The following is a 26143-nucleotide window of genomic DNA, read 5'->3' on the forward strand; positions in this document are numbered from 1 at the left end:
CTTGAAGAAAATTCAAACCGCTTATACGCTACAACATGCATATATTTAATCAATCAAAGACAGATGTTTTGATGGACCAATCATATATGGGCGTAAGAGAAGTTTGTCGGGCTATTGGCAAGGATTCCTCTTTTATTAGCAGTTTAGATTTTCATCTTCATAATATAGGACATTCACTTTTCTGCAACCAGACATTTCAAATAGACTATCGACTCATTGATTGAAAATTTAAAAACTTTGATTGTCATATTGCAAAATTAGTTTGAGTCTTTTCTAGTAATAGAATAATTAGTAGTAGAGGACTTTCACTTCCCTTAAATGGCAGTAATAGAGGACTTTCACTTCCCCTAAATGGCAGTAATAGAGGACTTTCACTTCCCCGAAATGGCGGTAATAGAGGACTTTCACTTCCCCTAAATGGCAGTAATAGACGACTTTCACTTCCCCTAAATGGCAGTAATAGACGACTTTCACTTCCCCTAAATGGCAGTAATAGATGACTTTCACTTCCCCTCAATGGCAGTAATAGAGGACTTTCATATCCCCTAAATGGCAATAATAGATGACTTTCACTTCCCCTAAATGGCAGTAATAGATGACTTTCACTTCCCCTAAATGGCAGTAATAGAGGACTTTCACTTCCCCTAAATGGCAGTAATAGATGACTTTCACTTCCCCTAAATGGCAGTAATAGATGACTTTCACTTTCCCTAAATGGCAGTAATAGATCACTTTCACTTCCCCTAAATGGCAGTAATAGAGGACTTTCACTTCCCCTAAATGGCAGTAATAGAGGACTTTCACTTCCCCTAAATGGCAGTAATAGATGACTTTCATATCCCCTAAATGGCAGTAATAGAGGACTTCCACTTTCCCTAAATGGCAGTAATAGATGACTTTCATATCCCCTAAATGGCAGTAATAGAGGACTTTCACTTCCCCTAAATGGCAGTAATAGATGACTTTCACTTCCCCTAAATTGTAGTATAGATGAATTGTACTCAGTGACAACTGAGTAAGGTGCTAAGAATGCAGAAGTATAAACAGGGCATGCTTAATGCTGATGTGGGTGCCAACCATATGTACTAATTATTTGTTGTTCAAATCTGCCTTCTGCATTCCCCTCTTCTCTTTTTTTCTCATTGGTCCTCATTTGAGCAAGGAAATGGCCAGCTCGTAGTTTGTAATCAATGTAATTCAGATAGACATTCCTCAATTGGCCTTTTTGTATCATTTTGGCCAGTATGTATCATGTACATTGCTGTGCATTTCTAGATCACAGGCTATATAGTTACAAATCATAGGCTATATCTATTTCTAGATCACAGGCTATATAGTTACAAATCATAGGCTATATCTATTTGTGGATCACACACTATATAGTTACAAATCATAGGCTATATCTATTTGTAGATCACAGACTATATAGTTACAAATCGTAGACTATATCTATTTGTAGATCAAAGGCTATATAGTTACAAATCATAGGCTATATCTATTTGTAGATCACAGACTATATATATTTGTTGATCACAGGCTATATATTTATACTAGAAATTCCACTGTCATACAGCCCACAACCAAAGTGATATTGGAAAAAAGAAAGGGTACTGATGGTTGAGAAATGCAATATTAGCAGTCAAATGGCACTGCAGTGCAATAGGATAACTGCAATGGTAGCTGCAATGTACAGGGTGTAGGTGTTATTATATACAACAAGCAGCAATAATGAAAGGAAAAGATTATATGTTTATATCTCTCCCCTGCAATAAGAGAAATACAATATTGGCCAATATTAGAAGTAAAATGCACTGATATTATTAGATTAACCAATATTATTAATATAGTAATAATATAAAACCAATGCACAATTTTGTTTACATTTCAAAACGTCATAGCAACCAATATCAAGTAGTTGTGATATTTATATAGATTTTTAGAAAATCTATTTAAAAAAGTGTTTGGTCATGACAAACAGCAATAATGAAAGGAAAAGATTATATGTTTATATCTCCTCCCCCCTGCAATAGGAGAAATGCAATATTAGAAGTAAAATGCACTGATATTATTAGAATAACCAATATTATTAATACAGTAATACAGTAATAAAAGAAAACCAATGCACAATTTCGTTTACATTTCAAAACGTCATAGCTAACAATATCAAAAAGTATCAGGAAGAATATCCAAACTTATAATTAAATATTGTAATAATCTCATAAGAATCGTTAGAAAAAAAATATCATTGTCATTTCCTTTACTTTCACAGCTTTGGACATCAGTTAGAATACCAAAGTACTCAAAAGTTTCCAAAATGTCAGTTACTTTAAAATCAGCAAAAATGACACGATTTCTGTACTTCTACGTTAATTACAGAAACCGTCGGCAATTCGACAATGCTATAGAATGTTGAAATGTGGACGTTATTTTTTCGTGAAATGCGCACGACTCAATCGTTCTATTTTCTGTCGCTCGGCGTTTCGTTCGCCGGTCTTAATTTTGATAAAAGTAAGGCTTGGCCAGTTTTAATAACGATTTTTGGCCAAATTAATCTGTCTATTTGTGTATAATCCAATCAGATAGGTAAGTTTTAAGATGCCGACGGTTTACAAAGACTTGGTTATATACAATATATATATATATTGTATATATATTGTATATAGATATATATATTGTATATATATATTGTATATATATATTGTATAAATATATATTGTATATATGTATTGTATTTATATTGTATATATATATTGTATATATATATTGTATATATATATTGTATATATATATATTGTATATATATAGATACAGTCAAACATGGATAACTCAGATAGCTCGAACACATGGTTAACTCGAACGGTTTTTTTGGTCCGTGACCACGTAATGATCAATTGCTTTAGATAACTCGACCTAAACTCTGTTAACTCGAACTGTTTTTTGCCCAACGACTACCGAGACGGTTGTTATCGCTTTAGAAAATCACTTTACTCTATAAGCCATAGAGGTAAACCTCAACTTTTTGTAATTCATAGGCGTCGACAAAATATTTTTGTCAACGACTTTACTAAAGGTTTGGTGAAATTTGATTTTTACTAAACATCCGCTTAGCGATGGCCTTTCGGAAGCAAGGAAAAGTGAGGTAACCTTCGCATAAACTTCAAGAAAAATCGGCAAAATTGATCTTGGTTAAAACGCTCAAAAGAAAAAGATGTCTTTTTTTCTGATCATTTCAACAACGATCAAGTTTTGCCAATTTTAATCTAAAAAATGTCCTGGCAATAACATCACCTCAAACCACAAACCAATCTCAAGTGATAGAAAAATCTCTATACTTTTTGATAAAAAAGTTCTAAACTTTACATTAGAAGCATTTAATTTGAAGCAAGCCATTTATGCTTTTGATTTATATTATAGTTTGTATATGTACATGTATCTACTAATAAATAAGTAAATACATGGACTTGTGACAGTGCTCTGATAACTTGAACGCTCTGATAATTCGAACACTTCCGCTCAGTCCCGTGTAGTTCAGTACAAGGGAGAGAGAAAATGATATTTTTTATGGTTAACTACGAGATTATCGTTATTATCGTTATTCAAATCGATTTTTGAGACTTTAGACTGACTTACACTTTACATTATACGGAATTCTTCACGTTTTACGAAACAAAACCTTTACACAAATTATTTGCGGTATGTGAAATTTACGTTACAGGAAGTTTGTGTTATAAGAGCTATAAGTTATAGGAGCATCTACTGTAGTTATAAGAGGTATATGTTATAGGAGCGTCTACTGTAGTTATAAGAGGTATATGTTATGGGAGCATCTACTGTAGTTATAAGAGGTATATGTTACAGGAGCATCTACTGTAGTTATAAGAGGTATATGTTATAGGAGCATCTACTGTAGTTATAAGAAGTATATGTTATAGGAGCATCTACTGTAGTTATAAGAGGTATATGTTATGGGAGCATCTACTGTAGTTATAAGAGGTATATGTTATAGGAGCGTCTACTGTAGTTATAAGAGGTATATGTTATGGGAGCATCTACTGTAGTTATAAGAGGTATATGTTATAGGAACATCTACTGTAGTTATAAGAGGTATATGTTATAGGAGCATCTACTGTAGTTATAAGAAGTATATGTTATAGGAGCATCTACTGTAGTTATAAGAGGTATATGTTATAGGAGCATCTACTGTAGTTATAAGAGGTATATGTTATAGGAGCATCTACTGTAGTTATAAGAGGTATATGTTATAGGAGCGTCTACTGTAGTTATAAGAGGTATATGTTATGGGAGCATCTACTGTAGTTATAAGAGGTATATGTTATGGGAGCATCTACTGTAGTTATAAGAGGTATATGTTATGGGAGCATCTACTGTAGTTATAAGAGGTATATGTTATAGGAACATCTACTGTAGTTATAAGAGGTATATGTTATAGGAGCGTCTACTGTAGTTATAAGAGGTATATGTTATAGGAGCATCTACTGTAGTTATAAGAGGTATATGTTATAGGAGCGTCTACTGTAGTTATAAGAGGTATATGTTATGGGAGCATCTACTGTAGTTATAAGAGGTATATGTTATAGGAGCGTCTACTGTAGTTATAAGAGGTATATGTTATGGGAGCATCTACTGTAGTTATAAGAGGTATATGTTATAGGAGCATCTACTGTAGTTATAAGAGGTATATGTTATAGGAGCGTCTACTGTAGTTATAAGAGGTATATGTTATGGGAGCATCTACTGTAGTTATAAGAGGTATATGTTATAGGAACATCTACTGTAGTTATAAGAGGTATATGTTATAGGAGCATCTACTGTAGTTATAAGAAGTATATGTTATAGGAGCATCTACTGTAGTTATAAGAGGTATATGTTATAGGAGCATCTACTGTAGTTATAAGAGGTATATGTTATAGGAGCATCTACTGTAGTTATAAGAGGTATATGTTATAGGAGCATCTACTGTAGTTCTAAGAGGTATATTGAATAATATTAAATTATATTAAAAGGTGCTTCTTAAAGCACATCAATTATATCAGTACTTTTATCATATATTTCAGTATTTCAGAGTCTTGGCTTTCGAATGAGCCTATGTTCAATACACAGAGAATAATAGAACTATGGAAAACAGGGAGTCAAAAGTATGTGCTGCAATAAAAAAACACTTGGTTGTGGTTGCAACAGTGTGATGTCATAATTATCATTTAGCCTTAGCTCGCCGATCCCTTTCGCTGCTATTGAAGCTGCGCTTTTCTGTGACAATCGGTGCTGTTAAACCCAGAGAGTGCTAATGATAAACTCAGATTCTGGATAATCAACAATGCCTGGAGATCATGCTAACGTCTGACCAATACAAACACATATTCTGGTTTAATAGATTTCGGGTGATTGTTAGAGTTTGCTTTTTTCATCCTTACATTCATTTTAAACATTTATAGTAATTAATATCACATCGTTTATACAAATCAACCCACTAAAAGCATTTTTGTTTAAAAAAATGTCATTTATGTTATTTTTTTGTACTTTTATATAATAAACACCAGCTGCCGGGTTTGCTGCCGGGTTTGCATTACTGATCTGTGGTGGAACCTGCCAGTACTAAATATAGGTCATTTTAGCTTATATAGGTCATTTTAGGGCTTGAAAAGGTTGTTGTCACCACATCTGGTTCAGCTGATGTTTAGCATCTTCATATTTGCAAATTTAATTTTACAATAATTCTATCAAGGACTCTCAAAGGGACTTCTAGTGCATCTTCAATTATGTACATTAAAGGCAAATTTTTCTTACCCAGTAGCACCACTACCTATATGAGATAAGATCTTACCCAGTAGCACCACTACCTATATGAGATAAGATCTTACCCAGTAGCACCACTACCTATATGAGATAAGATCTTACCCAGTAGCACCACTACCTATATGAGATAAGATCTTACCCAGTAGCACCACTACCTATATGAGATAAGATCTTACCCAGTAGCACCACTACCTATATGAGATAAGATCTTACCCAGTAGCACCACTACCTATATGAGATAAGATCTTACCCAGTAGCACCACTACCTATATGAGATAAGATCTTACCCAGTAGCACCACTACCTATATGAGATAAGATCTTACCCAGTAGCACCACTACCTATATGAGATAAGATCTTACCCAGTAGCACCACTACCTATATGAGATAAGATCTTACCCAGTAGCACCACTACCTATATGAGATAAGATCTTTCCCAGTTGCACCACTACCTATATGAGATAAGATCTTACCCAGTAGCACCACTACCTATATGAGATAAGATCTTACCCAGTAGCACCACTACCTATATGAGATAAGATCTTACCCAGTAGCACCACTACCTATATGAGATAAGATCTTTCCCAGTAGCACCACTACCTATATGAGATAAGATCTTTCCCAGTAGCACCACTACCTATATGAGATAAGATCTTACCCAGTAGCACCACTACCTATATGAGATAAGATCTTTCCCAGTAGCACCACTACCTATATGAGATAAGATCTTACCCAGTAGCACCACTACCTATATGAGATAAGATCTTACCCAGTAGCACCACTACCTATATGAGATAAGATCTTTCCCAGTAGCACCACTACCTATATGAGATAAGATCTTACCCAGTAGCACCACTACCTATATGAGATAAGATCTTACCCAGTAGCACCACTACCTATATGAGATAAGATCTTACCCAGTAGCACCACTACCTATATGAGATAAGATCTTACCCAGTAGCACCACTACCTATATGAGATAAGATCTTTCCTTGTTTCATTATTGAGAGTTCGTAAAGCAAAATATCCGGAAAATGAGTGCCTTCCCAGTTACCCAGATGAGAGTGTTATGTTGTGAAGCTAGAGTAGTAGTAGTTGCAGTAGTAGTAGCAGTAGTAGTAGTGGTAGTAGCAGTAGTAGTAGTAGCAGTAGTAATAGTAGCAGTAGTAGTAGTGGTAGTAGCAGTAGTAGTAGTAATAGTAGCAGTAGTAGTAGTGGTAGTAGTAGTAGTAGTAGTGGTAGTAGCAGTAGTAGTAGTAGTAGTAATAGTAGCAGTAGTAGCAGTAGTAGTAGTAATAGTAGCAGTAGTAGTAGTGGTAGTAGCAGTAGTAGTAGTAATAGTAGCAGTAGTAGCAGTATTGGCTGCACCCTCAAATTAACTGGCTTATGTTAATCTTTTACCCGTGAGCAACCATTTGCTATGGACATCGAGTTTTTGCAATAGCATGTTCTGGGGCACCTTAAGATCTGGTCAAGAAAGTTCATCAACCTTACTAGAATTGTGGAATAGGTATTACCCTAATGTCCATGGTAATGTCCAGTCAATTAGTTTGGGCCGTTTGTGGAGATGATTTATTGGGCTTTTGCAGTTAGTGCCAAAGACTACTAAAGCTTTGACAATGACCTCTCGTTCAATATTCCGATCATTCTATACCCTTCATCAACCCTGTCAGTGCTAATTCTGTTCATTACTAATGGTTTAGTAATGTTTATGCACTCAACTGTCGTGTAGTGTCGCCTGTCACAAATCTGCCTATCAAGTGTATGATGTGGATAGCAAGTTTTTGGTCACCCAAACATTTTTATCTGTATCCATACATATTTTACGTTCGACTGATGGCTAATGTGAACCTGTCTTTAAAAAGGTCCAGGGTAGCAACCTTAATATTGTTATTTACTAAAATATTGCCTTATTTTTATGCATGTAGTTTTTTTTGTGGAATTATTTAGCGCTCCGTAAGCATTGACTAGGGAGACCCAGGCTAGTGAGCTGGATGGACTTGCTATAAATAGAATAAGTGTTTCTAGTACATGTAGAATGCTGGTAATGAGTCTCGCTAGGAATCGGAATTTTATTATTGTGTTTCCTTTGATCACGTTGAAAGACTGAAACACAATTGAGAAATGCGGAGCAAATTCATGGTAGGATTCTCATGATGATGGGGTGCTGCATAGTTTTGATCATCAGACTTTTATTTCTGAAACTAAAATACCTAAAAAAGTATTTTGACTAATAATAAATTATAATAATAAAAACTCGGTTACTTTAATATAATATTTAATGCCATTCTAAAAAGATTGTTTTACGAATAAGATTTTTGAAGACATACAATTTATATCACAAATGGCATTATAACTGACTATTATGATTTCAATAACTTTCAAGTACAAAAAGACTATAGCCTACTTGTCTCCGATGAATCCAGTGTGCTTCGTATAGTTTCTGTTGTAAGACTCACGCTAGTGTTATGTAATGTCATTACTTTCATATGCTGCCGTTATTCATCTATGGTTGCTGTTGTGATGTATAATCACAAAGCTTATCTACTGGCCAAAATGTTGTTTTCAACTCTAGACTTTCATTAAAACTACAGCTATAAAGTTTCCCAGTGCCTTTTTATATGTGCTTGTTTGAAGTTGTTTACTTATGCATTATTCACTAAAAGGGGTCGTAGTGCACTTGAAAGAACATTTGGACATTTCTATGAAACAAATTTCAAAGTAAACAGGTTTATTACACTGTCACAAGGAAATTCAAGTGATTACTGTATATAATTTATATATTGTATTCAATAGAGGTGTATTCAATAGATCTTCAGCAGACTTGCAAACATTTGAAACTCGTACTATAATAGAGGTCTGTTGATAGTTGATTGTTGGTACAACTTGACTGTTTTGAAAAGTTACTGTACACATGCATATCTAGGCATGTGTGACCATCTGTATATGTGCATATCTAGGCATGTGTCACCATCTATAATCTCACGACCAAACAAGAGCGAAGCGATTGGTTCGGAGATTTATGATAAATGCACATGTGCACACAACTCCCGAAAAATATTCATCAACAATGAGACTAACCCTTGTCTCAAAATTCCATCAACAAATTTAACCATCGTTTTGTAGAGTCGTTAAAGTATAATAACGATACAAAACACATATAAGCCTATTTAAATATGTTACCAAGTCTTTGTAAACCGTCAACATTATCTTTAAACTTACCCATCTGATCGGATTATAAACAAATAGACAGATTTATTTGGACGAAAATTGTTATTAAAACTTGCTAAGCCTCAATTTTATCAAAGTTAAGATCGGAAATTGAAACGCCGAGCAACAGAGAATAGAACGATTAAGTCTATATAAATAAGTCTATATAAATATCATAACTACTTGATATTGTTAGCTATGACGTTTTGAAATGTAAACAAAATTGTTCATTGGTTTTATATTATTACTATATTAATAATATTGGTTAATCTAATAATATCAGTGCATTTTACTTCTAATATTGGCCAATATTGTATTTCTCTTATTGCAGGGGAGAGATATAAACATATAATCTTTTCCTTTCATTATTGCTGTTTGTTGTATATAATAACACCCACACCCAGTACATTACAGCTACCATTGCAGTTATCCTATTGCACTGCAGTGCCATTTGACTGCTAATATTGCATTTCTCAACCATCAGTACCCTTTCTTTCTTCCAATATCACTTTGGTCGTGGGCTGTATGACAGTGGAATTTCTAGTATATGTGCATATTTAGGCATGTGTCACCATCTATATATGTGCATATCTAGGCATATGTCACCATCAATATATGTGCATATTCAGGCATGTGTCACCATCAATATATGTGCATATTTAGGCATGTGTCACCATCGATATATGTGCATATTTAGGCATGTGTCACCATCAATATATGTGTATATTTAGGCATGTGTCACCATCGATATATGTGCATATTTAGGCATGTGTCACCATATATGTATGTGCATATTTAGGCATGTGCAACCATCTCTATATGTGCATATCTGAGCATGTGCAACCATCTATATATGTGCATATCTGAGCATGTGCAACCATCCCTATATGTCCAAAAACACTAATCTGTTTCAATGTTCAGTTCGTATGTCAAAAGCATTGCTTGTCATAGAGCTAATCTTCTTATAAGAGTAGCTCTATGTTGTGTCTTCGCAGTGGAGGACTCAGTAAAAATATTTAATTTAATTAATTATATCATTAAAAAAATTGTTGAGTAGAAACCTATATAAATAAAGTAGACCTGATAATTCATAAAAATTGTATTTGTCCCCCTGCCTTTACATTTACAAAACAGGTGGGTTGGCATGTAGCCTTAGTTGTGCAGGAGACGGATGGTACATAGGTAGAGGTGTTGTTAGAGATATGCATGGGTTGGCAGGTAGCCTTAGTGGTGCAGGAGACGGATGGTACATAGATAGAGGTGTTACTAGAGATATGCATGGGTTGGCATGTAGCCTTAGTTGTGCAGGAGACAGATGGTACATAGGTAGAGGTGTTGTTAGAGATATGCATGGGTTGGCAGGTAGCCTTAGTTGTGCAGGAGACGGATGGTACATGGGTAGAGGTGTTGTTAGAGATATGCATGGGTTGGCATGTAGCCTTAGTTGTGCAGGAGACGGATGGTACATAGGTAGAGGTGTTGCTAGAGATATGCATGGGTTGGCATGTAGCCTTAGTTGTGCAGGAGACGGATGGTACATAGGTAGAGGTGTTGCTAGAGATATGCATGGGTTGGCATGTAGCCTTAGTTGTGCAGGAGACAGATGGTACATAGGTAGAGGTGTTGCTAGAGATATGCATGGGTTGGCATGTAGCCTTAGTGGTGCAGGAGACGGATGGTACATAGGTAGAGGTGTTGTTAGAGATATGCATGGGTTGGCAGGTAGCCTTAGTGGTGCAGGAGACGGATGGTACATAGGTAGAGGTGTTGTTAGAGATATGCATGGGTTGGCAGGTAGCCTTAGTGGTGCAGGAGACGGATGGTACATAGATAGAGGTGTTACTAGAGATATGCATGGGTTGGCATGTAGCCTTAGTGGTGCAGGAGACGGATGGTACATAGGTAGAGGTGTTGTTAGAGATATGCATGGGTTGGCAGGTAGCCTTAGTTGTGCAGGAGACGGATGGTACATAGGTAGAGGTGTTGTTAGAGATATGCATGGGTTGGCATGTAGCCTTAGTTGTGCAGGAGACGGATGGTACATAGGTAGAGGTGTTGTTAGAGATATGCAGTTCAACATCGACTAAGTAAACCTTAAATTAGCAAAACTTAATGTTTTTCATGTATGTTAGAGCTAAGGTAATTGCGCATAAACCAATTAACATAAAAAATAATTAATCATAGCATTGTATTGTTGAAAAAATAAATGTGAAAACTAAAATGGTAACATAATAATAAATGTGAGGCTTTTTTGGTTAAAGACAAGCAGTTTCAGTTGTAGCTTTAGTCATACAGGAGACAGATGGTATGTAGGTAAAAGTAGTAACAGAGAGACACAGTCCATGTGATCTTTGACTCAACATAAATTATAGGTTTTATTATAATTTATGTATGATGTAAATTAATTTTTATGCTTTAAAATTTTTTATACTATATTTACATTATATATAATTTACAGTTACAAGTTACACAAAAAAAAGTATAGATTTTTGCTTGTATCTCTCATAGTTTTCACATCGTAGTTAAAATCGTCATTTTCACTTTAGCAATAAACGTGATAATAAAAACAATTTGCAAATGCAACACTCCAAGTATGTGTGAATAAGAAATAACCACATTAACATAAAACCGAAAATATCCCTGGTAATAGTACCCTAGTAATCCCTAGTAGTAGTACCTTCTAATGCTTATAAAGCCTCTGGCCGAGCGTTTCAACATTAAAATGCATCTATATTCTTGCAGGGCTCTAGAGTCTGATGGTAAAGCAATACAAAATGTGTCTCCTGAGACTGACAGAAGAATGGTTGTGGACGCTGACGGGAAGAGCTCATCAGACACAGCTAGTCTGAGGTCCACAAGCTCACAGTCTAGTCACAGCATAGTCCCAGACACCGAATCCGAAGGTAATAAAATATCTTAGTTTATATTATTTGAATTGAATGTAAGGAGTTGTCTCAATCATGATCAGCCAACTCCAAAGAAACAGCTGGGAACCGCTCCTCGGCTATTGTTAGTAGTTTTTTGAGTAAGTGAAGAGGTGGTACATAGATAGACATGTTTCGAAGCTTGCGTCTGGCCTGCTGCGAGGCATCCATATCTATGAAAGCAATATATTCAGTAATATATGAGAGGCGATTTTCACTGGTGCTTATCGATTCTCTAGGTGAAGCCAGCAAGATCAAACACGGCCCCTCATGAAATGTCATCTTGTGGTTATTGCGCATGTTTAAAGGTTGACTTGCAACAAAATTCACATTACAGTTATTTGGTATCATAAGATTCACCATGTCTTACTCTGTTGTGTTGTAGGTGCAAAATATATGAAAATATGATTACAAGCTTTTAAAAGCTAAAAAACAAACAGTTAATCGCAGCCACACGAGACCGCCGTAGTTTGGATTCGCTTTCCTAAACGGCTCAAATGGGACGTAGTTGTTACAGGATGGTTTCTGTTTACACTTTCATGCAACCTCATTCGCCGAAATATTTTCACAAATATACTTCACGCATTCAATAAAACCATGTCTATTGTTCTTACGCGTCTGTTTTATCGTCATTGTAATGCTGTCACTTTTAGTACTGATATCTTATAACTTACCGTAAAAAATCGTTAAACTTTTTAACCTTACCTCGAAGGAGTACATATCATTGTCTGATAATCATGACGAGCCTGTTGGTTACCTGTGATAATCGAAAAGTGCTGCAAAAACTATTTGCTAAGTATTTGGTCACATGATCAAATTATGACTTGACGATTGAATAATGCCAAAACAAAACTGTAAAGTAGCGAGTATCTATATTTGATACGGGGTCTTCGGTAAAACCCAAAGTGTTTGTCATAAACTAGTTCCACGATAAGTTTCATATTGAGCTTTTTATTGGCCTTTCAATTCACGTGAAAACATCACATGAAAAGACGATAACCAAACTGTAATGACTACGTCAAGAAAATAAACAGATTCCAATCTACGGCGGCTTTTCATTTTTGAGCTTTTAAGAGCTTGTAATCACCTTTCTACATATTTGGCACCTACAACACAACAGAGTAAGACATGGTGAATATTTTCATATCAAATAACTGTAATGTGAATTTTGTTGCAAGTCAACCTTTAAGCAATGTATTTTATTGAGTATTTTATTGATCTTTCAATGATTGTCAGTATGCTAGTTCCATACACATATTTGAACTAAATGAAAAACAATAAAAAACTAAAATAAATCTTGGCTATTTTATTGTCAAGCTATAAAACAGAAAATGGCAGTAATAACCAAAAGTTTTTCCTTCATGTTCAACCTACCAAAGTACTAGCATTTGACCTTTCTGCGTATTAAGGTCAAACTCATTACAGTCAAACACCTTGGCCTATAATGACTGAATGGGTAAAGGATGATACTATTTGCTGACAGCATGAAATCTAATTGTCTATTTGAGGTTGAAAGAGATGTGATACTCTGTGTTTTCACTTGTGTTGCAGCTGTTACGTACCCCTACCCCATGTACACTATGAAAAGGAGGGCTTACTCTTTCAAAACTAGGAAGGGCAAGATGCAACCTATTATGCTAATTTTGGCTCCCAGCTTTCACTCCTGATTGGCTGTTGTACTTTTTAAATCCTCAGCTTGTTTTTGATTCAACAAATCTATGCTTTGAATTAACCTGGGCCATATTGCAGGATCATCACTCCTCATTGTAATTCAATCACCTGCTACTGTATGTCACTACACTTAGTCTCTATCATTGTAATTTAATCACCTGCTACTGTATGTCACTACACTTAGTCTCTATCATTGTAATTTAATCACCTGCTACTGTATGTCACTACACTTAGTCTCTTTCATTGTAATTTAATCACTTGCTACTGTATGTCAATACACTTAGCCTCTATCATTGTAATTCAATCACCTACTACTGTATATCACTACACTTAGTTTCTATCAGTGTACTTTAATCACCTGCTACTGTATGTCACTACACTTAGTCTCTATCATTGTAATTTAATCACCTGCTACTGTATGTCACTACACTTAGTCTTTATTTACTGATTGTGTGACATTTTCTAGTGTTTGAAATGAGTGCTGAACAAGAAATGGTACACACTTGGAGTCGGCTTCTCCTAGATTGGGAAAATATTCACAAAAAGCGACCTCAATATGTCAAGGTCAGTATAGATACTCATGAGTCAAAATAACCGGCGAATAAACTAGGTTTGGTGCTCGAGGCCATATGGTCTTATCAAAAAACATATAATTACTTTTGTTGTTTGTCTCTCGATCTAAATTTGTTTATTCTAGAGTTTAGAACATCTTTGGGTAGAAATACTGCTATTAGTTTTGTTTTGTATTTTACGTCTGGTAGGATTCAAAAATGATGAAAAGAATTGCTTTTTCTACTCTACCAAAATTATGGTGCAACAAAAAAATTCAAAAGATTCAGTCAATTTTACAAATACGTAGAACCGAACATCATGCGAACGGAAGTGTTAAATGCTCATGACCACGCGATCAAATTTTGTCGATTTTTATGATAAAATATCTTGGCAGTCAGATCATTTTAAAGATCAAAAGCAATTGCAAATGATAGAAAAATACGAATACTTTTTATTGAAATGCTGAAATCTACTAAAATTTTGTGCAAGTTCACCTTTAACGGCTACATATATGGACAAATTTGGTGCCATCACGGAGCCAATGTATTGTCGCTGTATCATCGATGTATCGTCGATGTATGGTTTTGAGATAAACATGTTGGAACATACGAGTAGAGATAAAACCGACGCGTCTGTGATTGGCTGAAATAGTTGATTATTACAATCCTGATTCAATCTTATTCATTTCCGATGCAAACTAGTGCCGCCGAAGATCAACTTATGAATGACCATGATAACACGACAACACCACACCAGATCGCGCACACCACACACACAACACACCAGCATGCACACACCACACACAGGTGTGTGTCTAAACGCACACCTGTTTAATAATGAACAAAGATATTCTCGCTTGTAAGATATCAAAGCTGCCAGTACATGTTGAGTCTGTTTATAAAACATTTCAGATGAGCTTTTATTTACTTAAACATGTTAAAATCTTTTATATTATGAGAAAATTATTTAATAAATCTTAAGCGTTGTTGTACCTGTTTTCATCGTTGGCGTGTAGCCTTCTTTCTTTCATCGTTGGCGTGTAGCCTTCTTTCTTTGAATATAGCATTGCAAATAGCTGCACAAATACTATCACTAATTGCTGGTGATTCATGTTACGGTACAAATATCTTGATGATATTTTGATTATGTTACTGGAAAATGCAGCTAGGACATGATGGCCTTCACTCGACTGCTTGCTATCATAGGTCAATCGGTTTATTAGCTGCAGCAAATATCTACATTTCGTCGTTGTGTGTATTTTGTCCTTTAAACTGACACATATTACAGGAGCTAGTCTACAAAGGCATCCCCCACTCCCTCAGATGCCTCGCGTGGCAGCATTTGTGTGGAGCAGAAAACTCTGAGTTTAAAGCAAAGTACAGTCAACTCCTAAAGCAGGTGAGAGTTCACTTGTTATCAAATGTTGGATGGCCTTTCATTTAGCTGTTTGTAAGTACAGTCAACTCCTAAAGCAGGTGAGAGTTCACTTGTTATCAAATGTTGGATGGCCTTTCATTTAGCTGTTTGTAAGTACAGTCAACTCCTAAAGCAGGTGAGAGTTCACTTGTTATCAAATGTTGGATGGCCTTTCATTTAGCTGTTTGTAAGTACAGTCAACTCCTAAAGCAGGTGAGAGTTCACTTGTTATCAAATGTTGGATGGCCTTTCATTTAGCTGTTTGTAGTAAAGATGACACGGGGTAGTTTTATGTATTATGTTCCGCATTTTCATGTGGCACACAATAAACGTTTCTCATCACTAAATCAGTTTTTTGTTTCTGTGACAAAATAACATTTTCATCGCACTAGTAGTTGTCCTCCCATCACACTCACCATTTATGAACTCTCAATAAACGTTTCTTTTGAGTCAGATAATCTTCCAGTCAAATAAACTACTTGTTTATATTAATAACATGAGTTGAGTCAGATATAATGAGTCATAGATAGTCATAGATAGTCACAGTTAATCATAGATAGTCATAGATAGTCATAAGTAGTCATAAGTAGTCATAGATAGTCACAGTTAGTCACAGTTAGTCATAGATAGTCATAGTTAGTCATAGATATAGTTAGTCATAGATATAGTTAGTCATAGATATAGTTAGTCATAGATAGTCATGGTTAGTCATCATAGATATATAAACCTAGATTGGCCAATAGGGAAAAAGGCTGTCAGACTTAAATAGCACGACGTAACGTCATGGTATTGTTCCTCATGCTTGACTGCACTCTTATTAACAATGAAGCTCATCAGGAGAAGATGACAAAATCATATTTATTTTCACATTAAAACCTTGAATACAAAATCCAGTAAACTAAAGCGATTCTGTGATAATATCTGATAACCACCATAGATTAAAAGTATAAAAGCTATGAAATGTTGCACACAAATCATGAGCCATCAGGGCTTTATTTGCCACCCTCTCCTATCCCCATTCTCTCTTTTCCCCTTCCCCAAACAAGAAGTGAGAAGGGGAAAAGAGAGAAGGGGGAAAGGAGAGGGGGTCAAATAGCCCACCCACCCGAAGCGCCAGACCCTGGCTAGGTGAAAAGACTAATATCATGCTGAACTAAACATGACTAAATATGATGAGCCTGTGAAGTTTTGATCTGATCAGGGAAATGGAATCAATGGCTTTCTTAGCTAGAGCTGGAACGAGACCAAGGAATGCAGGGTCGGACCAGACTCGGGGTCAGCAATGAGGGCCAAGATCAAGCCGGACCGGGTCAGCACGGCGTGCGATTTTTTATTCATTTTAGGTTAAGAGATAGTTTATTGATGTAACAACATTAGTCTGTAATAAGATAAAAGAAACCATTATCACACTAATCATTATATTTTGTGGCTTGGTTTATAGATGCAATCTACAATTTGCGGTTAGACATTGGTGGATCAATGCTATTCAATAGGTGATAGATTAATGGCATGATTTGGCTAGTTTTTTTTTACAGATTTTATTTTCAACTGCTATTATAATCAACAAGAGATTAGTTAAGAAATACTTTCCAAATATAGAAATAGATAACCCAGCAAAGTGGAAAGCAAAAATCCATCACTTCCCTACAATTCTGGTATTAGTGAAAGAAACTAAAAATAAAATAAATTTGCTGGATTGAAGGTTCTTAGGCGCGCTTTTAAGTTTCTCAGGATGCCCTCGTTGTAAATGCCTCAATAGTACTGAGGTGGATCGTTATTTGTAGCTTAAAGGTTGACTTGCAACAGAATTCACATTACAGTTATTTCGTATCAAAAGATTCACCATGTCTTACTCTGTTGTGTTGTAGGTGTCAAATACGTGGAAATGTAATAAAAGCTCTTAAAAGCTCAAAAACGAAAAGCCGCCGTAGATTGGAATCTGTTTATTTAGTTGACGTAGTCATTACAGTTTGGTTATCGTCTTGTCATGTGATGTTCTCACGTGAATTGAAAAGCCAATAAAACGCTCAATATGAAACTTATCGTAGCACTAGTTTATGACAAACACTTCGGGTTTCACCGAATACCCCGTATCAAATATAGATGTTCGCCACTTTACAGTTTTGTTTTGGCATTATTCAATCGTCAAGTCGTAATCTGATCACGTGACCCAATACTTCGAAAATAATTTTTGCAGTACTTTTCGATTATCACAGGTGACCAACAGGCTCGTCATAATTATTAGACAATGATATGTACTCCTTCGAGCTAAGGTTAAAAAGTTTAACGATTTTTTACGGTAAGTTATAAGATATCAGTGCTAAAGTGACAGCATTACAATGACGATAAAACAGACATGTAAGAACATTGAATGTGTGAAGTATATTTGTGAAAATATTTCGACGAATGAGATTGCATGAAAGTGCAAACAGAAACCATCCTGTAACAACTACAGCCCATTTGAGCCGTTTTGGAAAGCCAATCCAAACTACAGCGGTCTCGTGTGGCTGCGATTAACTGTTCGTTTTTAGCTTTTAAGAGCTTGTAATCACATTCCCATATATTTCACACCTAGAACACAACAGAGTAAGACATGGTGAATCTTATGATACCAAATAACTGTAATGTGAATTTTGTTGCAAGTCAACCTTGAACTTGCTTTTGCATATTGTACAAATAACTTGGTATTTTCCTTTCGTGACTGGCTTCTTCATGAACTCCCAGACCACCAACATGTTGATTATTTCTTGCCGAAAAACGTTGTGAAACCTATAGTCCAAAGACTATTGTCGCAGATGTAAAAATATAGTCTTGACTCACCTTGTTTTATTTCGCCTGGTCCTTCCGCTCTAGGACTATATGTGACTCAATTTCAATCGCACTTAAAAAGCGATATACAACTACTGTTGTTTAGCCATAAACCTACCTGTGTCTTTGTATAGGAAGACCCAAGGGTCAGGTGGCCCGACCCAAGCACCTCTGACCCAGTGGGTCAAGACCAGACGAGCTACCGGTGCCTGCTCTATTCTTAGCTTCATAATGCGCCTAATCGAAATATATCTCTTTGCTATCTCACGAGCTAGGCTACTTAGCTTGATGATTACACATAAACAATAGCATGATGTTGAATCTCAGCAACTTTTCCATGGTGGCAATTAGTGCTAGCCTTGGAAAGTTTTTCACCAATCCAGCACTACTAAGCAACACTCGCAGTCGCTTTCTCACTGGTTGCAAACCTCAATCACCGCAGGCGAAGAGAAAGTCAAGCCACCACGATTCTTAACTGTGATTAGGGAATTCGTTGCTTGGTTTACATCATAGTTAGTAACATCCACGATGCTAGTGAAACAATCATTACACTTCAGCTTTGGTGACCTAGCCAGCTACATAGCCAGCTGTAAAATAATCATTCTGTCTCATTTTTGACTTAAGACATACTTACATACTCATCATATTTAGTCATGTTTAGTTCAGCAATGTTTTAGTCTATTTACCTAGCCAGGGTCTGGCTCTTTGAGTGGGTGGGCTATTTGCCCCGCCTCTCCTTTCCCCCTTCTCTCTTTTCCCCTTCTCACTTCTTCTTTGGAGAAGGGGAAAAGAGAGAATGGGGATAGGAGAGGGTGGCAAATAAAGCCCTGATGGCTCACGATTTGTGTGCAACAATTCATACCTTTTTTAGTTTTAATCTATGGTGGTTATCAGATATTATCACATAATTGCTTTAGTTTAATGGATTATGTATCCAAGGTTTTTATGTGAAAATAAATGTAATTTTGTCAAATTTTCACCATAAGCGTCATTGTTACCAGCAGTGCAGTCAAGCGTGAGGTACAATACAATGACGTTATGTCGTGCTATTTAAGTCTGACAAGGCAACCAATGGGAATAGCTATTATTGGCCAATCTAGGTATATATATCTACATGTATGTTAGTCAGAGATAGTCATAGTTAGTCATAGATAGTCCTAGTTAGTCATAGATAGCCATAGTTAGTCATAGATAGTCATAGTTAGTCATAGATAGTCATAGTTAGCCATAGATAGTCATAGCTAGTCATAGTTAGTTGACTTATTAACAAATAAAAGCCATTATCATTACTCTTACTCATTTTTGTACAAGTCTAATATTTGAAATTTTGAAATTATGCCACAGAAATCCTTAAAGCTTTTTAATGCTACTAAATGATTTTGTTGTACGTTGAATTTCTCAGTCTTCAAATTATTTTTGCTATTTTTCACAGTCGTTACTTTAAAACAAATTTATTGGACAAAAGGTTCAGTAACTCCCACCTGCTCTGTATAGTTACAGTATGTCTGGTATCCACGTCTTTATCCACAATGGATGCCTGAGTACATGATAAGAAGACCTTCTCTGCATTGCAAACAATAAAACTAAACTTTCAATGCTCCTCCGATAGCCTTAGGTTCTTTTCAAGATTCTTCTAAATTTTACTTTTATTAAAAAAAATGTGAATCATCTTTGAAACAACCCTTTAAAAGATCAACAACATATTTGAAAGAGCAACTCCCAAGTTCTTTTATTGCAAGAGGGGACAACTTATTAGTTAATGACCAAGATATGAATTGTTTTTTTAATTATATGTTTGCTTTGTGATTGCATAGACGTCTGCATGTGAGAAGGTGATAAGACGGGACATAGCCAGAACTTACCCTGAGCATGAATTCTTCATGGAGAAGAATGGACAAGGGCAAGAAAGCCTCTTCAACGTTATGAAGGTTGGGTTGAGGTGCTCTGAGGAGTAAATTTTAAGAAAAATGAAGTGTTTTGAAATTCACAGAGTTGTTATGTGAATGGTGGATGGTGGGCGGTGGATTCAATGCTGAAAATGTTATAAAGGGTTTGTAGAAAATGCGACGTCACTGCTCACTCCCCGTCACCGTTCACTCTACGTCACTGCTCACTCCCCGTCACTGCTCACTGCCGTCATTGCTCACTCCCCGTCACTGCTCACTGTCGTCACTGCTCACTCCACGTCATTTTTTTCGCTAAATTTGTGTGAAGTTATTCACTGTCAGAGTTCTGTTTGACATCTTAGAAACACTCAATGCTGATGGATTTAAACCAATAGTACTCGAAAAAGCTCTCTCCAACAGAGGTAAAAAAGTTGAGCATTGCGTTCAGGCATTGCGGTTTAGCGTAACAAGTTGATTACGCATGAATTGAAAAGTGCCCCAAAAGCGAGTCTACTTCAACAAGTTTTGTTTTGAGGGATATTTTTAAAGATCTACGGTATAACTCTGAATTGTTAAAATGGTGCGATGTTGTCGGCAGCTGACAATCCCGAACCCATTCGAAGCATGGAAGCGCAGCGATTGTACATGCCCAGTCATAAGTTGGTGAGTCATTCAAGGTTTCAAAAAATCATACAAGGTCATACAATATTGTTCATTCATCTTGGGGTGATATGATCACCACTTATACCGGGTATTGTCTGTTTTAGGCATACTCTCTGCAGGACAGAGAAGTGGGCTATTGTCAAGGCAGCGGTTTTATAGTGGGACTCCTACTGATGGTCATGCCGGAGGAGGAGACGTTCTCAGTGCTCGTTCAGATGATGGTAGACTACAGGCTAAGAGAGCTTTTCAAGCCAAGCATGGCCGAGCTTGGCATTTGCATGTATCAGCTCGAGTACCTTATACAAGTACGTTGTAAGGTGTTGCGTATGTTGTTTATATATCTATTGTAAGGTGTGGCGTATGTTGTGTATATATCTATGGTAAGGTGTGGCGTATGCTGTGTATATATCTATGGTAAGGTGTGTCGTATGTTGTGTGTATATCTAAGGTAAGGTGCGGCGTATGTTGTGTATATATCTATGGTAAGGTGTGGCGTATGTTGTGTATATATCTATGGTAAGGTGTGGTGTATGTTGTGTATATAGCTATGGTAAGGTGTGGCGTATGTTGTGCATATATCTATGGTAAGGTGTGTCGTATGTTGTGTATATATCTATGGTAAGGTGCGGCGTATGTTGTATATATATATATCTATGGTAAGGTGTGGCGTATGTTGTGTATATATCTATGGTAAGGTGTGGCGTATGTTGTGTATATATCTATGGTAAGGTGTGGCGTATGTTGTGTATATATCTATGGTAAGGCGTGGCGTATGTTGTGTATATATCTATGGTAAGGTGTGGCGTATGTTGTGTATATATCTATGGTAAGGTGTGGCTTTTTTGTACTATCATACCTCGACGTATGAGTGCCCCAACATGCGAGAAGCTCGAGATTCAAACCGAATTTCAAACAAATTTTTTTCTTGAGATATGGGTTATCTTTGAGATACAAGCATATGAGCCGGTTGTTAATGTCAATTATGCGATAAGTCGCTTTTGAGAACTGCATCGCTCAGTTTTTCTCCTCGAATCGGTTTTAAAAAAGTTTTTAAAAGCTTTGCTAAAAGTTTTAGTGAACGCAAAGCAAAACTCAGCTACTAAAAGAAAAGGATACTAAAAAAATAAAATGACAAAATTGAAGAACTTTAATGAAAGATATAAACTTAGCTTCAAGTGTGTGTTTAGTGAACTAAATTCATTCAAGTTAAATTCAAAGTTTTTATTATTTAAAGTTGTTAGAAAAGTCTAGTGTACAGAATGTGTTGCTCTTAAGTCTCTCAGACAGTCGTTATCCATGTACAGAATGTGTTGCTCTCAAGTCTCTCAGGCAGTCGTTATCCATGTACAGAATGTGTTGCTCTCAAGTCTCTCAGGCAGTCGTTATCCATGTACAGAATGTGTTGCTCTCAAGTCTCTTAGACAGTCGTTATCCATGTACAGAATGTGTTGCTCTCAAGTCTCTCAGGCAGTCGTTATCCATGTACAGAATGTGTTGCTCTCAAGTCTCTCAGACAGTCGTTATCCATGTACAGAATGTGTTGCTCTCAGTCTCTCAGACAGTCGTTATCCATGTACAGAATGTGTTGCTGTCAAGTCTCTCAGACAGTCGTTATCCATGTACAGAATGTGTTGCTCTCAGTCTCTCAGACAGTCGTTATCCATGTACAGAATGTGTTGCTCTCAAGTCTCTCAGGCAGTCGTTATCCATGTACAGAATGTGTTGCTCTCAAGTCTCTTAGACAGTCGTTATCCATGTACAGAATGTGTTGCTCTCAAGTCTCTCAGGCAGTCGTTATCCATGTACAGAATGTGTTGCTCTCAAGTCTCTCAGGCAGTCGTTATCCATGTACAGAATGTGTTGCTCTCAAGTCTCTTAGACAGTCGTTATCCATGTACAGAATGTGTTGCTCTCTAGTCTCTCAGGCAGTCGTTATCCATGTACAGAATGTGTTGCTCTCAAGTCTCTCAGACAGTCGTTATCCATGTACAGAATGTGTTGCTCTCAGTCTCTCAGACAGTCGTTATCCATGTACAGAATGTGTTGCTGTCAAGTCTCTCAGACAGTCGTTATCCATGTACAGAATGTGTTGCTCTCAGTCTCTCAGACAGTCGTTATCCATGTACAGAATGTGTTGCTCTCAAGTCTCTCAGACAGTCGTTATCCACAATCTGTCTGTCTGGCTCGAAGGTAAAAACTCTATAAATTAGTGTACATAGTGTTACATGTTATTACAGATCCTTGCAACTGAATAGGTATTTGTTAATTTTTAACGCATGCACTGAATTATAACAATTAAAAACACGTTTTTCCACCTTAATACTAATATCCTGTTTAGGCATTTTTCCATAGTATGCTAACGAATTAATTTGTATTTAGATGTTTTATAAAGGAAATAGTGCCTTGAGAAGCGAGTAAATTGACATACAAGGTCAATCCTAAAACGCCTTGAGCTCGTATGTCAAGGATGACTGTATTTATGTTGGTTGTGGCGCTAGTGGTTGTTAACTCTATGAAAGTTATATTTATGGTACAGTGTGAGTCTATTGTATCTACATCTGTAATGACACTAGTGGTTGCTAACTCTATGAAATATGTCTATGGGAAGTTGTGAGTTTTTGGCATATATGTCTGTGATGGCATTAGGGTTTCATAGCTCTAAGAAGTCAAAAGATAGCTGGGATAGTTACCTGTAATGCTTCATATGTGTCGAAGAGAGAGAAAAAAGTTTTTAGTGTAATTATATCGTAAGCTCTATTTCAGTAATAACATGGCCACACAATTGCAGTTAACCGTAGCTCATTGTCAGATATATAAAAATGTGTTTCTCGAACCAACAATGATATAAGGAAAGGTATCTCTCATGTCTGTGAGAGGTACAAAACAAAGTGTTAAAATTATACTGCAAGTTGGCGAGTGTTTGAATTTTGAATAATGCGTCTTCCACCACGTGTTCGATGTTCCAGACTGACGGATTGTCGATAAAATACAGGTGAATCCCGTCAATAATAGCAGTAAAACTGTCCAATGACATCTCGTCAGCAGTTTAAGCATTAGGTTTCGGAAACTCGCCTTTTACCTTTTCCTGTGGTCTGAAATCGAGGTCATAAGGTCACATTAATCTATCTCATTTAGTTTAAAGCGTATATTATCTTATATGTATTTATTCATCAGGTGTGTGGATAGTGGCATTGTATCTATGGTTGGCTGTCTAAGGTGTGTGGATAGTGGCATTGTATCTATGGTTGGCTGTCTAAGGTGTGTGGATAGTGGCATTGTATCTATGGTTGGCTGTCTATGGTGTATGGATAGTGATATCGTATCTATGGTTGGTTGTCTAAGGTGTATGGATAGTGACATTTTATCAATGGTCGGCTGTCTAAGGTGTATGGATAGTGGCATTGTATCTATGGTTGGCTGTCTAAGGTGTATGGATAGTAGCATTGTATCTATGGTTGGCTGTCTAAGGTGTGTGGATAGTGGCATTGTATCTATAGTTGGCTGTCTAAGGTGTATGGATTGTGACATTGTATCTATGGTTGACTGTCTAAGGTGTATGGATAGTGACATTGTATCTATGGTTGGCTGTCTAAGGTGTATGGATAGTGACATTGTATCTTTGGTTAGCTGTCTAAGGTTTATGGATAGCGACATTGTATCTATGGTTGGCTGCCTAAGGTGTATGGATAAAGATATTGTATCTGTGGTTGGCTGTCTAAGGTTTGCTCTCAAGTAGAAGCTTTATGATGGAAAAGTAGGCATACTGACAATTGAATTGTTTCGCTTGAAGGTATGTGTATAGTAAAGATATCTACATGTTGGTCAGTTCTAGTCGGAGATGTCATTGCTGTTGTAATGTAATCAGAGTAATGTAATGCTGTACATCGAGTTGTATAGAAACCCATTGTCTCTATCTTATGTAATCACCTTCTGGCAAAAGTCACCATTATTAAAAATAGTACCAAAATACTATGTTAACCTTGCTAACTATAGGCACCTACAATGACTTTAGCAAGCATTCGTCTAGTACTCCTGGTAACCGTTGCTGTTTATTTACTGCACAATCTTGCCCCCTTGAACCTGGCATCATCTATTCTTTGCACTTGCCGCAGGAACACACTCCAGCGCTCTATCAGCACTTCCAGGCCCAGTCCTTCTACACAACTATGTATGCTAGTGGGTGGTTCCTCACCCTTTTCACCACTCAGTTGCCCCTCGACCTCTGCTTCAGGATTATGGACGTGTTTCTCCTAGAGGTCAGTGGAGGGTTTGGAGGCTTTCACTTCTAGTTAAACTAATAGTTAGGAGTGAAGCCTGCACTTCAGCGCAGTTGGTTCCGGAATAATCTTGAAATGGCGGTTGAAAATTTAGAAAGTGTGAAAGCTCATTATTGAATTGACTGGTTTGAATATGACTTGCAGCAGCAGCTTGTTAAACTCAGTTTCTTTATTGCTTCATTATACACAACTTATTTTCATTAAAGTTAAATTTTCCGAATTTTTCCAGAGAGTAGTTGTCTTGCCGAGGTAAGAGTATTTGTTTACTCCGAGTAAAAGATCTGTTAGAGCGTTTGAAACTGTTAACCAAAGTCTGTGTTCTACAAATAGATAGCAATCTATTTGTAGAACACAGACTATTTAGAACAATCTATTTGTATAGGTTCTTTGCAATCAGCTTTTTTACAACAAAACATTTATTGATGTGTAACTAACAGAGGGAATGAATATGGCAATAATCGGGCTCTATCAGAGTTTCTACACGAGGTTATAATGTGGTTTACAAGACTTTCACATTATTGTTTGCTGGGTGTTGGGCTAGACTGGCAGCTGTTTTTTATAGCAACAGGAGTTCACCACAATGACAGCAGTCTACTAATAATATTAGTCAGCCAACTCTACTTTAAATCACATAGTCATTTGTATGGGAAGAGTTTTATGCTGTAAGAGCGAATAACTCAGAAGTTGCAATTACTAATAGAAGATTGTATATATGCTTACCGATATTATACCGATATTATACCGCTATTATACCGCTATTATACCGCTATTATACCGATATTATACCGATATATAAAATTAAATCTTTAAAAATAAAAGATCTTTAAATGTTGCTTTATGTCATCCGCTGTTCAAAATTATGTCTTTTTGAGGTATTAATTAGCGTGTAGATAAGGAAACATGTTTTACTACTGGCAGCAGGT

The 26143-nt window shown here is 36.5% G+C and overlaps 1 protein-coding gene across 2 annotated transcripts in view; it reads left to right on the forward strand.

Moving 5' to 3' along the window:
* The window catches only part of LOC137397921 (ecotropic viral integration site 5 ortholog-like), a 145850-nt gene that overhangs the window by 62874 nt on the left and 56833 nt on the right, over positions 1 to 26143 (forward strand). For both annotated transcript variants that reach the window (XM_068083995.1, XM_068083994.1), the window contains exons 5-10: positions 11766 to 11926; positions 14085 to 14182; positions 15458 to 15568; positions 20209 to 20322; positions 21048 to 21248; positions 25056 to 25199. In XM_068083995.1, coding sequence (XP_067940096.1) covers positions 11766 to 11926; positions 14085 to 14182; positions 15458 to 15568; positions 20209 to 20322; positions 21048 to 21248; positions 25056 to 25199 — 829 coding nt within the window. The remainder of the gene's footprint in view (positions 1 to 11765; positions 11927 to 14084; positions 14183 to 15457; positions 15569 to 20208; positions 20323 to 21047; positions 21249 to 25055; positions 25200 to 26143) is intronic.

Source organism: Watersipora subatra, chromosome 6, assembly GCF_963576615.1.
Source record: "Watersipora subatra chromosome 6, tzWatSuba1.1, whole genome shotgun sequence".
NCBI lineage: Eukaryota > Metazoa > Bryozoa > Gymnolaemata > Cheilostomatida > Watersiporidae > Watersipora > Watersipora subatra.